General features: G+C 32.5%; 1 protein-coding gene across 2 annotated transcripts in view; it reads left to right on the plus strand.

The window, feature by feature from the left end:
- LOC118189393 (uncharacterized) overlaps positions 1-18,287 on the plus strand; it is a 333,651-nt gene that overhangs the window by 236,284 nt on the left and 79,080 nt on the right. For both annotated transcript variants that reach the window (XM_085812820.1, XM_085812821.1), the window contains exon 3: positions 965-1,040. In XM_085812820.1, coding sequence (XP_085668946.1) covers positions 1,014-1,040 — 27 coding nt within the window. In that variant the 5' untranslated portion in view covers positions 965-1,013. The remainder of the gene's footprint in view (positions 1-964; positions 1,041-18,287) is intronic.

Here is an 18,287-nt window from a genome sequence, read left to right on the forward strand (position 1 = left end):
TTGCTAGCATAGCGCAACTTTGCTAGTTTGTCCTCCAGCTATTAATCTTAGTTGCAGGTAAGATTGTTGGCATATCGCCAGTGTAGATTGCTGAGTCAGCCTATTAGATTAAATTAAATTGTGTAACCTCGCACTACTTCTTAACTTTTGAATATATTGTTAAATTATTTTTAAGTTCTCACCGCAAGACGTCGATGCTGTTAACCGCAGGTCCGTGCTTAGGACGTCGATGCTGTTAACCGCAAGTCCGTGCTTAGGACTTTTTACACGTTTTCCCTGGTGTGTTGATCTTCCCACCTGGACGAGAAGTCGCCAGGTTGGACACTAAGATCCAATCACATTGCATGATAGCTAAGAAGTCCAGATCTTACACAATAACCTTATTCAGTTTGCAAACATTTGGCAACGTATTTACAACAAATGCATAACTAAAATGCTTCCGCCAGCCGCATAAAATTGCTTCGGATACCGCATGTAACCTTCCAGTGAGAGATCACTCTTCTAATCAATATTAATTTCCAAAATGAGTCATTTTCATTAAAACGAATCAAACCGTGAGTCATCTTAAGAAAATGAGTTACCGCAAATGGTATTTATCCCTCATTAGTTTAGATGAATGAGGCTATTCTACATTCTTAGAACGCGTTTCGTAATTCCAACAAATAAAAGCATAAAGCATAGTGAAACAAAAAAAAATTTACCGTTTATTTGAAATTAAAGTGAGACTTATAATTTTCATTAGAAAAAAATCTAAAATCTTCTAACTGAATGCTTAGCTGATGCAACGAAAGTTACAAATCATTAGTAAAGAAAAGGCTGAGTTCTGTAACTGGAGATAAAACAAATACTTACTTCCTCTATTCTCTCTTCAGTTTATATATCCTTCTTTATATTTTGTATTTTTTTCTTGTGTTATGTAACATGTTTAAACTTCTTCTTTTTATCATTTCTTTCTCTTTTATAGGCTGTCGGCGGAGGGCGGCGGTCGGCGGAACACTTGGAGGATCGTTACCATGGCAACAAGATTGCTAGTCGCCACGGTAGGCTGCTTGTTCTCTTAATATTCCATATTTTCATTTTTTCTGGACCTTGCCTCGCAAACAAAACTGTTGCGTTTTCCCTAAAAGAACTAAGATGTTATCGAGATGTGTGCTTGGACGAATACAAGAATTTTGTTTTTGGCTCTTCATATATTTTCTTTTGCCACTTTACCACGATGCGTTTTTGAAGCAAGCGTATAAAGTCTTAAAATAGAAACTGCATGATGGTTCTATGTAAATATTGTACTTTATTTGTTGTAGTAAACATTTATTGCTTAAAAAGAGTTCCTACTAGAAGTGGTGAAATTCTATGGGTTTTTCTGCCCATGGTTATTCCATGGATTATTGTGTATTTTTCTGGCACGTTAGCACGCTCAGCAAATGAAAGTTTTTTAACAGGCATTAAGTTTACGACGCTAAAAGACCGAAAAATTCTACTGAATACCTGGAAGGAAGTTGTTTTTCATTATTTATTTTTTCCTTCTTAACAGGTTCAATGTGCTTGCATCAAGCCAATTTTCAGAATATTTTTCCAGAAACTAGTTTCACGCATGCTCAAGAATACATGAGAAGAATGTCTTAATTTTTCATTTTTCCAAGCCTCAAGGCTATTAGTGCGAGGACAGACGGCCCCCAAATAACTGATTAAGTCTGGTTGCGGACAATGTTCAACAACGTAGTTTGGGTGTCAGATGTGCAGAAGAGATCTGTTTGAGAGAATACTAAAATTAAAGAATATATAAAGAATAAAATCGGAGCATTTAAATAACCAACTCAAAGTACAGCGATGACAACGCAAGAAAATGTGGGAGGAATGTCATAATTAAAAATAACTCTTGACTACTCACACCTGTGTGAACAAAATCAGAATATCTTCGTTGTAAGGAACTTTGGTAGATCAGTCTGGATCTGGTTATAGATTATACCCTAAACTGTAGGACGTGAAATATTGAGAATGGAAGAGTTGCTAGTAAGCACTATAGAACACATAGATTGATCCTAACCGTAATCTTTCAATAATCGACTCGAACCGTAAAATCACAAGAACACATGTAAGGAATGTTTTAGCTTTTGCATTTCGTAATGATTCAACAAAAACTAGTTATTCAATTTTTTTCTGCACAGCATCAGAATGACTCCTAGTGAAATACCGACTCTATATGCGTTATGATTGTTTATAATTGTTCGCTTTGTTTTGGACCCCAGATATAGAAAGGACAAATAACTTCAAGAGTAGGAACTCTAGAAAATATGAGCATTAACTTTAAAATCTTTAAACAAATGACAGATTCAGTGTGCTACTAATGGCTACGTAAAAGTGTGACAATTTCTTAAACCCGTAGTTATTTAACAAACCTTGGCTACTGAAAACTTTCTGCTCGAAACAAAAATGTTTCTTTGGAAAGTCCGAGCCTTTTTTAACTTAGCTAATATGTTGGACTTTGCTACTGTAAATTATATATCACTCAAGATGCTGATTAAAGAATGAAAGTCAAAGGACATAAACTTCAACGGTAATTTTACTTGAGATCTGCAATTGTAATATATATATGAACTAAATGAAACTTCACAGATTCGCTACAAATTCAAGCATAAATAAAGAATTTCCCTAGGATTCACTTAATAGTGTTTGATATATTTCAAACCTAGTACTAATTACATTAAAACTCTCTCATCAGCTTTGTTTTACTCTGTTTAACTTACCGTAACACGTACAAGGGAAGCGTTTGAGAGTACACTTGTGGCAACGATTGAATTTCAATTAAAAGTTGCCATATTAACGAAAAGCTTAGAACAGCAAATAGTTTCATATTTGACTTCCAAAATTTTTAGCCTGTAAGTATTATAAAATGGATTATAAAATGGAGAACATATTTCTAAATACTAATAAAGTTATAAAATGGAGAACATATGTCACATTCGAAAGTGGTGACCCGGACGTGATACTTTGAAGGCAACAGCAAGATGAAAAGCAATTAGCAACACTAATGATCGCTGGTTATTGAAACAAGTATGAGACTTTATACCTAAATTTATTCATAGATTAGTTCTGCATATCAGATAGTGAATGACAAATGCAAACCAGTTGCAATGAAACTTGTCAGCAGTAAAACATCTATTAAATGGTTTGTTTTTACATTCATTCACATTTGCTCAGTTAAATCTAAAATACACAGTTATATTCCATATTTTTGAAGGGTACTGAATTAAAAAATATAACAAAATTTAAAACAAGAAACGGGTAGTCGAAAAACAAAAAAAAAAAAAAAAGATTGTGATGACCTATATATGTTCTTACATTTTCTTACATTTGTTCTTACATTTTTATATACTATCCACTTTTAAAGCATTTTTTAAGGTTTTAGAGCAGCTTTGGAGCCTTTTAGGGCATTTTGAAGTATATGAGTAATCAAACAGAAAAATAAAGTTACTCTTGAAACAACAGTGTCTTAAATAATTGTTACAAGGCAGACATGTATTGTCCATAAAAACTGATTATATAATCTGTTAGTCCTATCTATCATAACGGGCGTTTTCCATAATATTCGAACACCGCTTCTAAATCGCCGGAAATCGAACCGCGGACCTCTGGAATACCGGCCCAGTGTGCAGACCACTACACCACGAAGGCTCGCCAAGAAGGTGGGAGAATATACCTTATAACTGTTTGGGTTTCAAAACTATGGGAAAAATATCCCTCGTATTGACAAGAGACACAACCGTTTTTGCAATTGAAGAAAAGTAACGAAAAGGGATGCAATTTATTATTATTATTTTTTTTTTAGTATGCTCCAACAACTCCAGTAGATGTCTGGAAAAGCTGCTAACAATACTAACACTTATATACCGATAGACAATAGAAGATCTTTCATATTCGAAAGCATGCAAAAGACATAATAATTCAGTGCCATTGTAATACATTTTGTGTGAGGTTCAAAATTCGGAAGAAAAAATGTAATTCAAGCAACAAGTACGTGAAATTGTTTAGTTTTAACCCGTTTGTCAGTAATTGCCAAATTGTGTCATTTTTTATATTATTTTTTACTTTGGTGAGAACCGTTCTTTATTTTAAGTGCATATGTTCCATTTTATGTGCATTTCCTAGCCGTTTTTAAGGCGTTTTAAGTAAATTTTTAGGTTATCAAAATCCGGGGCCTGCTCATGAGTAATGTCAGATGTACTGAAAAGATCATCCCTTTAATACATTTTTAACTGAAGATACTCGGATTAAATGGGACCAAAGCTTCTTTGGATATCAAAATTAACTAACCTGAAGACCAAAGACCCACTTATTACAGTTCATGTGGGGGGAATCTTATTTATTTGCTCGAGGATCTGTATTCAAATAAAGATTATGCTGCTATAAAATACTTTCATTTCAAAGAAAAAAATAAAACGCAATTTTTTGGATAAAACTAAACAATAAACGCGAAATGACTTTTTTCCTTAAGCGCATAGTATATTATCAACCTAATTTAAATAAAAATCTTACGTAGGCTCGGAAACTAAATAACTAACTTTTGTACTTTTATTATAAAAAAATAAACAAAGAAAGCATTTTTTGCTAGCTTGAAACGAAATATGTAATCTTTTTCCTTTGCAACTAAAATTGAAAACGCATTTTTCATTGACGTAAGGAATAAAATAATAAGTATAATATTATTGCGTACGTACAGATTCGTAATAGTTTGAATGCACACAAAATCAATGATAGCGTGATAAAATTTTTTTTCCCAAAAAAGAAAAAAATTACAGTTATGGAACTTTCCACGAAAGTACTTGTACAGCTCTTATCACAGAGTACAATTAGTAGTTCTCGTCAAATTTGGCGACAAAAATTAATCGCCAAAACCATTACCAAATTGACGATATCTCGTCAAATTTGGCGATTGATGATATTTTGAGTAGAGCTTCGTCTTTTTAAAGCATTTCATGTTCCATTATGCAAAAAAATACTACAATTTCACATGCAATTTTACTAAAATTATTTACGCATGTATAAAATTCAAAAAGATAGTATGTAAATGTTTTTGAGAAATATATTCTGCAATAATTTTATATCATTTAAGTTAATGGAAACAAAAAATTATGAATAAAATAACCAAATGGTTTAACTTTATTCGGCTAAGAAGAACAGCAAATAATTTGAGTGATGAAGTTTTGGTCAGCAGAACTTAGAATACTGACAGTTTTGCTGTATTATTAAGTAAATTAAGAGCTAAGTTACAAATCTTAAAATTTATCTAAAAAGACAAATTTCATAGTGTAGAACTACCATGAAGTTATTTTACACTCTTTTGTTCATGTAAAGCTGCTTTATAATAATAGCGATTGTAAATCTTTATGTACTAACTGAAGTCCCATAACTTCAAGAAGTCAGAATTAACCCCGTTCTTCTTTTTTGTTACATTACGAAAAGCTGCATCATTTTAAGCTCAGCTGATTCTCGAAAACAATTCCAAGTAAAATCCGATTTTAGAAAATCTGTTAAGGATATAAAACGGAAAAGATAAGCCTTAGATTGGCAGATAATTTATTTAGTTTTCTGTCGATATCTAGAGGGATATATGTCGTTGTTATTCACACAGCAAAAATTCTGAATGTCTTTGCTTCTGGGAAGAGGAAAATACATACGTTGTTTACTAAATAAAAGAATTCAGCGGTTAATCAGAAAAAATTAATTATTTATAGTTTGAAAACTACAACTATTGACGATTTTCTGAAAATGAAGCTTAAGAACAATATTCCGTCTTTTAGGATAAAGCAGTTGATAAGAATCTTCATTACTAATGCTACACTTGCAAAATGTGCCAACCAGCTGCGAAAGACTAATAAAAGAAATGAATAAGCCAATTAATAAAAGAACTGTATTAAGACTGAATGTACTTAACTAATAACTATATTAAAAAGTGTTAAGAAGAACTATATTATAAGGTCAAGTCCAAGACTTTAACTTCTAATGAAACTATATCATTTTCTCAGTAAACATAAACAATTTCAGGTCTTGATTGCACAGATGGTATAGTGGTTAAGGGAGTCAATTGCGAAGGGATCTGCTTCGAATCTCAGCGAAGGCATGGATATTTTTAAATGTATACTGTCTTCGCGGCATGGGGGCATTCTAAATACATGACCAGCCGAAATTGCATTCGAGAGGTTCATGGTAGGGAAAGAGAAGGCGATGGGATCCCGTCTCCCCGGGGTGCTCGCCATCAAACCTGGGACGGAACTGAGCGAAGTCGTACTGTCATCTGTAGTCTGCTTAAGGCTCTAGACAACGACAGGCGCAATCTTGTTCTTCTTGCCGCGATTAATTTCGTGAGCATGTTCTGATGTTGCTCTCAGACAAATGAGACAAATCACAACAACAACACAACAGTTTCAGACCTTTATCATAATTTTTTATCTAAATCTTCATTTTGCCCACTAGCGGCAAAGCGAGGAAGCCGCTGAACACGGGTAGTTTTAATTGGATTCGATTCGATGGAGAAGCGATTTTATTATTTTTTTTTATCTGTAATGGGGATAGGAGTCGGTTTCCCCTAGAACGTTTTCCACGAAGGCGTCCCTTCTCTTAGCCGATAACCCTAGCATGCTTTGCTATAATAAAAAAAAACCGAAACCAAACCAGATCTTTATTTTTATTTACATTTAAGTATGAATGCAATTTCATAAGAATACAATATATAACGACTGCTAAAATGTATAAGAATGCATACAAATCTGCATCCTGTATGTAATGCCTCGTCTATCAGTAAACAATGTATAAAATTTTTAAATATAATTACATTTCATTTCCCCTCCAGCCTCTTGTTTCTTAAATAGCATCTTAAGTAAGAAATTCTGAATGATTAGTGCAGTAGCATCTTGCTACATTTACTTCCTTTAAAAGCTTTAATTAAAAGCAACCGTTCGTCTCTAAATGAATCTAGATCTTAAAAATCTCTAAATTGAATTTCCTTGCACAAGGTCGGTACAACATACTAGCAACACAAAGATGAAACCTGAAGGAGATCTTACATTTGCCGAAGTATTGAGACATTAATTGAATCTCTGCTGAATTCGTTAAAGAATCATCTCCTTTCATTTTAACTAGTTTTTACTTTTTCAGGATACAAAGGAAAAGCAGCTTAAGGGCTCTAAACTATTTGAGGCTATATTGCTTTCCGACTTATTCAGACTCTACGCTTGAGTAACTCAGTCTCGAGAAATTTATTTTAGAAAATTCAATTTATTTGACTTCAAACTGCGCACTGAATTAAGAGATAGAAGTTCCAACGCGAAACGAATTTTAATGGTCTATGATGTTCTTCGATAGGTTAAAATTACTTTAAGGATGTGTGGCATCTTCCAGCGTCATGTTTTGAAGTGCCATAAAATTCTCTAATTCGAGTTTCCAAACTTAATAACAGCTTCTATAATAAGAAATATTTATTTAAGTTATTATATGTAGGTGAAGTATCAATAAGTATAACAAGAAATAGTATAAAAGTCAGACGAGTGGAAATCTTACTTATGAATTTAAATGTATAAATATACGAGAAGAAAAATATTCAAAGGAAATTTATTTAGTTTTTGATTAAATAATACTAATCAAATCAAAAATTAGAACAAAAGTTCGAATACTAATAAAAGTTTATTAGATTTTTTTTTGTTTTGTACCTTAAATGGTAAAATATTGCTCACTATAGAAATAGTTGTTAAATAATAAAATATTTACGCATCATATTGATAGTTGCAAAACTGCTTATTTAATTGTACAATGATTTGGAGTAGAAATTTAACTATTAAAAACAGCGGCCATTTTATATAATTTATTAATTAGTTTGAATAATTCCATGAAAATTTAAGTACAATTATATATTACTGTTACATACCTATATAAATCATCATTTTAATTCATAAATATTCTTTAATCCGTTTTTATTTAGAGTTATCCATTTCTGAGTGGAAGAAACTGCTACACATTGGTAGCGAAGCTTGATTCAAATACAAGAGAATGAGCTGGCTGCATGGGATTTTATTTTTGGTTCGCCTATGTAAAGCTGGCTGAAGTCAGTTTCTCTTCGAAAATTCTCCTTGCTGGCATTCCTTAGCCAAACAGCCTTAGTGTTCTTTATCACAATCAACAATTAACGCAATACTTTTCCATCATCTCTGGAGTACTCATTTTTCTGTAAATGCATCACTCTGAATATCAATTTCTTGTATTTGCTTACTTGCATAATGTTTGCCTTTATGCTTATTTAAAATTCAAAAATTTGCAGGATTAAAACTAAACTCTGAAATCTCGCCCAACAGCATTTAAATCAAAAGTTTCTAATAAGCAACCGTATTAATAAAATAACATGTCTCAAATGGTAAAGTAAACTAAAAGTAAAAGAACTAAAAGCAAAAGAATTTCAAACTACGTTCACCGTCATCTCTCTGATTTTCAAGAAGGTTTACTTGTTCTCAAATTTTATCTCTATCTATTTTCACAGTATTAAACTTAAAATGTAATTAAGTAATTAAAATGTAGCCCGTATTGATTTATATTTTTGTGTTTCTAGTTTTGCATCGCCATTGGTATATTTTTAGAAATTATATATGCATTGAATAGTAGATGACTAGTAAGATGGGAAAATAAAGCATACTTGAATTAATTTTAGTTTGAGTAATCGTTAAAAGTAAATAAATATATATATTTTCCCCTTTATAACTAATTTATCTCACTGCCTGTAGCTTAAAAGCTTTTTAAATTAAGCTTTAAGTGATTTATAATGTAAGGATCCTAAGTTTTACTAACGTTTATTTTATTTTAAATCTTTACTATCACTTCTTATTTTCTACTTCCGGCCAGAATTAAAAGCTTTAACTTATTTATGCAAATTTGTCTTGCTAACGCCAAGTACTTAAGTTGTGGCTTTTTTGCCAAGCAAGAGAGAGGAAGGAGTTATTAGAAGCAGGCCGCTTGCCATAGTAGTTTTTACGCGTTTGCTGGTTGCCTTGAAGGTCAGAGGTTTAGTCCTCTTGATAACTTCAAACGTATCGTAGTTTTAGCAGCTCTCTGTACTACATACGGATTTTGTTAAATAACGGCCAATCTTAAAGTTAGGCACTTGTATATTAATCCAAAGTTAGTTTTAGTTAGAATTTAGTTAGTAGTTTTATATTCTTACGTTCAGACCACAAGTGGTTGGTCTCTGTATTCCGAAGTCCGAAAATCCCTGTAAAGATAGAAAAATAAAGGGTTTCGTATGCCCTTCCTGTGTGTATTGTCTACTTCACAATTTATTGAACATAGCTTGAGTAAGCTCCCTGTTCCGAGTCAGGACAGTTCATGTTTCCAAGGCAAGTAAAGAGGAACACAAGTCCTGATAATAACAGTAAAATTATGCAGTTCCAAGAAAATTGTAAATAAAACATTTCGACGGGCCTTATTATTAGTAAGCTATAATTTTTTATATATATGGATACTGAAATTCTACATAGAATTTGTAATAATATTGCTCTATCGTTCAGATATAATGAAATTTGACTAGCAAAGTTAGTCTAGTTGACTTAAAAATCTTCGAACTTAACTCAAACCAATCTTACCTAGTTCGGTAGAATTATTTCTGTCATAGTTACATTATATATATATACTGGAATTTTAGGTGACATACGAAGATTAAAGTTGAATAAATATCTGTTAGTGCTATATTTAGACTTTGAAAATTAAAAATTAACCAAAGATATCCCCACCGCTACTTGCGGGTTAGAACTACACAAAGTATTTAAGCTTAAACACCACACAAATTTAGCTACAACATAGTTTTCAGCTCCTACTGGGTAAATACGTCAGTGCCTAAATTTCGCTATTAACAGATCATTACAGCACTCACTCGCCAGACGTCACCAGCATAACAACTGTTTAATCGTGGCATCAGGGGGCTCATTAAATAGCTGCGTAAACAGAAACTCAGGCGTCGCCAATTGCAAATCTCTAACTATGAGATACGTTATAGTTACTTAAATTCTTTCTAATATGCATTACGGTAAAGGCTTGGGAGGGAGTACAGAAAATCGTGATTTTTCACGTTGTCTACTTTAAAAAAGTTATGTATTACTTTATACATTTTTCAATACGTATGTACGGAAAAAAATGAACAGAGTAATTACGTTTTAAAGCATATTACTCTGTACACTTTTACACACGTATTACTCTGTTCACTTTTTATCATTGAAGCCAGAAAACAGAGTTTATTATTCCAGCTAAAACGTTAATTCATATAAAATTAACTTTTTTAATCGATTTATGTGAACAAAAATAACGCTGGCGACAGTTTATACATTTTTTTGCGTCTTATATTTATAATATCTGCGGACTTATAACGTCTTCTTTCCCCTTTGAAGTCACAATTAAACGCGTCACTTCGTAAGTCTGCCATTCACAAAGTGATGTTCTGACAATGTTCTTAGTTTCTTAAATGATATTCTGCCTCCAAATCTATGCTTTTAAGGCATTAGACGATTTCCATATTCTTACACTATAGAGACATCAGGTACTTTGGGAAGCAGAAAAGATGAAAAACATGCAACCGCCTTCGCAGGGAATCGAACCACGGACCTCTGGAATACCGGCCCAACATGCTGCCTTTACACCACGAAGGACGCTAGGAAAGTGGAAGAAATACCTTATATACTCCCCTTTTTAAAGGGCGACTAGGGTTTTAGGGGACCTAGTCGCCAAATCCTGGATGTGGAGAATCATCATCCACAACCCTTTTAGTTCGGGCGCCACTGTAGAGTCATAAGGATTTTTTGGAAGCAAGAAAGATTGAAAAATTAGCAACCGCCTTCGCCGGGAATCGAACCACGGACCTCTGGAATACCGGCGCAGCGTGCTACCTTTACATCCCGAAGGCACGCTAGGGAAGTGGGAGAAATACCTTATAACACGTTCATTGATGCAATTTTCTATTAACATCTTAGCTTTCATCGATATTCAACTCCGAATTTTCTCTTACACGCCCTGAGACACCAAATGGTTTGAAAATTATCAACACCGTTGATTGCCGATAAAATCAATTCTATTAACAGCAACAGAGTTCTAGAGCTCCAGTTAATGCTCAGGAATAAGAAATGTGTTAAGCCATGTTTTTATAAGAAAGACAGATATTTTAAGCATTTTCTGTAAAGGTTATAGAGAAGCCAAAGATTTTTTTATATCTGAGCTGTAACAAATTATTATTAAATGTTTTAAAGCTTTAAGGCTTACACATAATTCTTAAGATCTTAAAGTCTACTAAAACAAAGAAAACAGCAGCTATAGTATAAATTATTAATAAAGTTAGTGTTGTCAATAATAGAAGCTACTGAATCCGTTACGAAATTATCGGTCGTTAATGTAGTCTTCGGCAGTTAGCTTGAAAATGAGTACAGATTCTGTGAGGAATAAAAATAATTATAATATGAAGGAAGATTTTAAAGATTACACAAATCTGTAAGAAATGAGGAGAAAAAACGATTAAACTTCATAAATTTAGATAAAAAAATCTGATGTGTACACCACATGACTTCCTTGTACGGAATATTAAATTACAGTGTCTCAAAAAAGTGATGGGACACTTGTGCTTTACAAAAGGAAACTGCAATAAAATAAATTTAAAAAAACATGTAAAATTTTTTGTGTGTGTGTTTCATACTTAAGTTTAGTAACAATTATTACATAACATACATTTTCTCAAAATATTAAAATATTAATTTAATAAAAATACAATTGTTTAGAACGGAGCAGAAAATGGCTCACTTAAGTGATGGGACACTACGTACTATGCAACAAAAATCGTCTGAAGTAAGCAATAAAAATATCTTTTGGGGTATTTATTTTTACCCAAAAGCAATTGCCAATAATTTATAAAATCGTCTGCAGTATTTCTCTCCAGTTTGTTTTGGAATTTTTGTGTTTTTTAGCTCTGTGCAGCCATGAATGCTAAACGAAAAGAAACTTTGCCTGGAATTCGCGAAAATTAGTTATTAATTTGCATATTGAACGTGGAAAATCTATTAGAGAAACTACTGAAACAGTTAACTTCAGTCATTCAACAGTTTTCAATATCATTAAACGATATAAAAAGAATCATATGATTCAGGATAAAAGAAGACCTGGCCGACCATCAAAGCTATCCAATGGAATAAAGCGAATTATCGTTCGAAATATTTAATAAAAATCCAAGAATGAGTGCTCCTAAAGTTGCTGCTGATTTACAAGCATTATATGGAGCAATTGTTAATTCTGAGACTATTAGAAGAGTAATTCGATCTACTGGATATCACGGTAGAGCAGCCAGGAAAAAATTCTTCGTAAGTGAAAAGAATAGAAAACTCAGACTGGCTTTCGCAAAATCCAACATAAATAAGAATTCTGATTAATGGAATGAAGTTATATTTGCTGATAAGAGTAAATTTAATATATTTGGTTCTGACGGTAGAATCTTGGTGTGGAGAAAACCCAGGGAAGAATTTCGCAAACAGAACTTGGTGCCAACAGTAAAACATGGTGGAGGAGGAGTTATGGTATGGGGTGTATGTTGTCCGCTGGAGTTGGTAATCTTGTTTTTATTAACAGTATAATGGATCAGTACAAGTATATTGACATTTTAAATCAAAATTTGAAATCTTCAGTACGAAAATTGAACCTTTTTAACGATTTTAAATTCTACCAGGACAATGACCCCAAGCACAGTGCTTTGAACGTTAGACTCTGACTGCTGTATAACTGTCCTGAAATAATAAAAACGACCCCACAATCTCCACAATTAAATCCCATAGAGAATATTTGGCAAGAATTGGAATCAAGAATTCACAAACACACCATTTCTTCAAAACAACAATTAAAATCGGTGCTTCAAGAAGAATGGGGTAAAATCACTCCAGAAATCACAAAATAATTAGTCGACTCCATCTCAAGAAGATTAAATCATGTTTTAAAAGTAAAAGGAAATCCAACAAAATATTAAAACTTTTTAAAAAGCAAAAGATTTGGATAAATATTTGATGGAAAAGTAAGTGTCCCATCACTTAAGTGAGCAATTTTCTGCTCTGTTCTAAACAATTGTATTTTTATTAAATTAATATTTTAATATTTTGAGAAAATGTATGTTATGTAATAATTGTTACTAAATTTAAGTATGAAACACACCCACAAAAAATTTTACATGTTTTTTAAATTTATTTTATTGCAGTTTCCTTTTGTAAAGCACAAGTGTCCCATCACTTTTTTGAGACATTGTATACGCTTTTTTTTTCATTTTATTTAAACTTATTAGATTGAATTAAACCTACTTCGCCGACAGCGCATAAACCTCAATAGAATAAATGCATTCTTTGAAATTCACTTTGTTTACCATAACATCACTCTGGCGCTAGGTTTACTTAACAGTATTATATTTCATTCATATTATAACTCAGAATGCACAAAATGTATATCATTTAAAGAATTATCTATCGTTGCTACACGTTCTATTCAAATACTATAATAAAGCTAGAACTATGTATAAAAGAAATTAAGCAAATAAAAGAAAAAAGAAACAGTTTTTCACAGACGATTGAGTATTTCTCATTTAATTAATTCAGTTCTTACTTCGCGAGAAGGCAAAAATACATAAAAACTCAAAATATCTATATTAAAAATTACGAAGTAAATCTCAAACGCTTATTTCCTCAAAAAATTCCAGAAAGAATTAAGCATGATTTAATTGGCAATAATAAATGAATGCGTTATCTTTTTTGTTGCGAAGCTAAGTTTCTCTAGATTGGCAACAAATCCACTAGTCTCCTGTTTCAAATGTAATTATCAATGGCCGCCATTAAAACAGGCTTAACGGCAATTAAACAACTTTAAAATTGCTGATAATTCTAAATATATTGCACACAGATTTACTAAAGGCATAAAAACCTTAACCGGAAGATAAAAACAACATAATACAATCATTTTTAAAGCAAAAAATGTACAATTTACAAACATATAAGAGTAAAGAAACTGAGATCACTGAGCCGGGTAACAGAGTGGATATATATATAAATATATTTATATATGTTTGGTGTGGCCGATTGCAACCAAAATACGAGGTGCACATCTACATGTTATAGCAGTCCTATATACAAAATTTCAACGTTCTGAGGCTAGTCGTTTTTGAGTTATGCGAGATACGTACGTACGCACATACGTTCGTACAGACGCCACGAAAAATTCTCTTCAGAATTAATTTTAAAGCAGTTTTATATTTTTTCTTTGAAGGAAAAGAGTATTTTATTCTGTCCTTACGTACAGATATCACGCAAAAAAATTCGTTAAATTGCATTCGGTAACGGTCAAAATGGATATTTTCGTTGAAATATGCTGCCTGAAACTTTTCGCGATTACAATACTTCCTTTTTACTTCGTACAAGGAAGTGAAAAGGAAAGAAATCTAAAATAAAACTCTATGAAAACTGAAAAAAAATCAGAATAAGAATTCCAATTCTTGAATAAAGGTAAATGCATTTGTGTATATGAAAAATATAAAGAAGTACATTTTATCAAATTCAAATTTCTGAATAAATCTGGCAGAACAAAATTGTAAAGACAAGAGACAACGTTTCAACGTTTATTTCCAAAACAGAAACACTCAGACATCTTTCTGCCGTTATTCCGAAACGTTATTCAGAAGTCACGTTTAATAAGAGGTACTAGGATGTTTCTAATTAAGCAAATAAGATGTTCTGATTAGCAAATAAGATGTTTATAATTAGAAACTTTCTGCCGCCGTTAACTTTATTTAGTTTAGTAGTTGTTCTATGATTAACTCAGCTTCCATTACTTGCAATGTTATTAGATTTTTGTTTCATGTATTTTAGTATTTTTTTTTTCAAACTATTAAAATAGTTCTCTATTACTATATATACTTCGTTTTAATTTGCAGCTGACTTAGTTCGCAGCTAATTTTAATAAACTTTCTTAAGACTCGTTTTCTAGTTATATCGTCTGAAATTTATTTATTCACTATATTCTTTTTCTCCGAAGTCGAAAATATAATTTATCCCACTTCTTCTTTATATCATTTATTTTCTCTGACTCATAGCATTGGTGCATTGCTTTGTATTTTTCTTCAAAGCTCTTGCAGATTTCATTACAAAATTCTTCCAATGAATTTGGTTTCTGTTTACGTGTTGTTATACGTAACGTCGTTTATTTATTTTTGTTAATTACAGTCTCTCAAGCAACCTGAAAACCTTTTTCTTTCCGCCCTTTTATTCATCCTTCTACAGGGGAAGGTTGCTATCGATGGGTCACTATTACAAAATGATACTTAAAATCGTTAAATTCGGCAATTTTACAGATTTTTACATGCTACAGTGAATAAAAGTATTATATCTCATACTATAAATGTCTAGGAATAGACGCTATAATTATGAAATGTTCAGTAAATATTAGTGTGTGTGTGTGTGTGTATTTAATTATGGCAAAGCACACTAGGGCTATCTGCCTAAGGGGAGGGATGCCTTTCGTGGAGGACTTTCTAAGGGAAACTGGCTCGTATACACGTTACACATGGGGAAAACCACGAAAACGCCCATGCAGCCAGCCCGTTCGCGGCATTCGAACCTCGGACCGAACTACCAGTGTTCAGCGTCTTTACCGCTCGGCCGCTGGTAAATATTAGAAAACAGAAAATAGGTGCAACGCCTTTATTGAGCCAGGGAGTTTCTATGAATGGGAGGGTAGTTATTTTCTTTTTAATACAGTATCTTCTTAATACAAGTCAATAAAATATTTAAAACTGTTTTGAGCTTGATTCGTAAATAAAATACTGGTTAGGAACCATAATAGACCACTGAAAATACATTGAAAGGTACTGATAGTTTTGCATTATTCACAAGGAATCAGGAGTCAGATTTTAGTTTAGTCTTTATAATCATAAAAAAGACCTAATGTGAGAATCTACGAAATAAAGTTGAATTTCGTTTATTAGAAACAATTTAATGAAAATGATAATTTGAGGGTAATTTATAGTTAGGCTAGTGTATAAAGAACAATAACCATAAATTGAAATTTTTCAAATAGCATAAAATAATTATTAAGCCTATAAATAGCCTATAAATCTTACACAAATTACAGCATCAATTATTCGTTCTTGATGACTTCATTAGTATTTTTTGCAATAATGCATTTTGATCCCCTTTCTGGCACCAGCACCCTTCTCATAAACCCACACTATACACGATAGACATTGAATCATGTCTTTCTTGAAGTCATCACATCAGATAGCACAAAATCATGAATCCTCGTTGGAATTGATAGGCCTTCTATCAGTAAATAGGCAATGAAATTTACCTTACTATTTATTGGTAGGCAATGAAAATTTAGCCTGTACTGTCTTCTTCTGTCCAGAAGTTTGGAGTCGTCTTTTCAAAGCGGTGCCTCTTCTGTTTTTTAGCCATCATGATCTGTTCCTTCTGTTTTTTAAGTCTCTTCCAGGATCTGATTGTATGGGCTACTTATTATCAGTATTGTTTTTTGAGCTTTTTCCAACGAATTGAAGAGTTTTCAATCAAAGAAACTTTAACAACAATGTTGATGCACCAGTTGAAAGTGGTTCTGATTCTCTCCTACTGGAGGTTGCAACAGGCTTTCTCCCTGGAGACTGCATAGCATGTGGCACTCCATTAGTGGAAGCAATTAGGCTTATACTAATTCAGAAGTCAAACAACAAGAATCAATTGATTTTTGTTGTTTGACTTCTGAATTAGTATTTATTCGGCGTGTTATTGTGTCTTAATTAGGCTTATGTCAGGAACTTCTACAACAGGAGCATCCTTTGTCTCAAACTGCACTGTTGCAACAAAATGAGAGTCTTGAAATACATCTCTGTTCACTGGCCAAACTCTTGTTTTAGCAAAACCATTCATTGCTGTACCTACTTGTTGATGCTTGTCCACATGCTTTCCCAAACAATCTTACTTTATGGAACGGGGTGGGGTGTCATAAGACGAGTTTCGTTCGTTAGGTGGGCCGGACTGCGTCCTAAATAAATGGAACAGTGTGGCAACTTGTAATTTTCCTTTTTCCGTCTTTATCGTAGAGACTTTTTTCTTAATGTTTATTAATTTATTCATTGTATAGATACAATTTTAAATCTACAAATATGCAAAAATTACGCAAGAAATAATGAAAATCATTACGAAAATTCCAATAAAATATTCATATTACACACGAATTAGGATACTCCGGTTTAGATTAAAATTAGATTAATAGCTTATAATTATTTTATAACAAAAATTAGATCATTATCTAATTATATATTTAATTACTCCTGATAGCGTTCTACGAGATCTGATAGAGTGACACATTTTATTCTTAAACTTGAAAATGTTAAAAAATATTAGCCTCGATATGGTTTCCATTGTTGAGCAACCAGCCCATTCATAGCAACGCACGTTGGCTCAGTGAAAGCAACTAGCAGTCGGTATGTAACACGTTCGTGATTTTGGTTATAACAAAGTAAACAACCATTGCCAATATAGCCAAATAACGCTACTTTAACACAGTTTTAAATGTTATCAGTAACAACTAAGACACTATTAACGTCTTTCTGATACCTATCTTTTCTTTACATTGATGAATTAGAAGGAAGAATACAAAAATCTTACTTTCTTGTAAAGCAAGTTTGAGCGTGGATCTTTTTCCAATCAAGATGGCGGTTTTCAAGCTTCATGTAGTATTCTAAACAGTGAGGCGTCTTCTGTTAATATCTAGAAAATAACGTAGGTGGCTCAACGAAGGAGCCGGCCTATTGATAGTCCCTTATCCTAATTGTTTTAAAATCATATTTATAATTCACTATGGAAATATTTACATAATATTAGGATAATAAATCCTTCCAGATCTTTAATATCTACCAACCTTTCCATTACATTTTTCTAATAGCTCATGGTCCATTTACAGAATACCTTCATAGATTCGGACTTCACCATACAAATATCTGTACCTGTGGGAATGAAGGCCCGATAGATCATTATCTCTTTCACTGCAACCTTACTAAAGATTGTCACCTTAAAGCATACAAAACTTCTGCTCAGTTATGGTTTCAACAATTATTAACAAGTAATATTCTACGAAATCATCTTCAAAATATAATAAATTATATCTCGGCAAACATCGATAATCTAACAGGAACTTGAAATCATATTATCTATGTTCATTTACCTTACTTAATACGCCATCCTTTTTTGCTACCTTAT

The sequence above is a fragment of the Stegodyphus dumicola genome, chromosome 3 (assembly GCF_044657685.1).
Source record: "Stegodyphus dumicola isolate Sdum_Otavi_A_Nest chromosome 3, ASM4465768v1".
Taxonomy (NCBI): Eukaryota; Metazoa; Arthropoda; class Arachnida; order Araneae; family Eresidae; genus Stegodyphus; species Stegodyphus dumicola.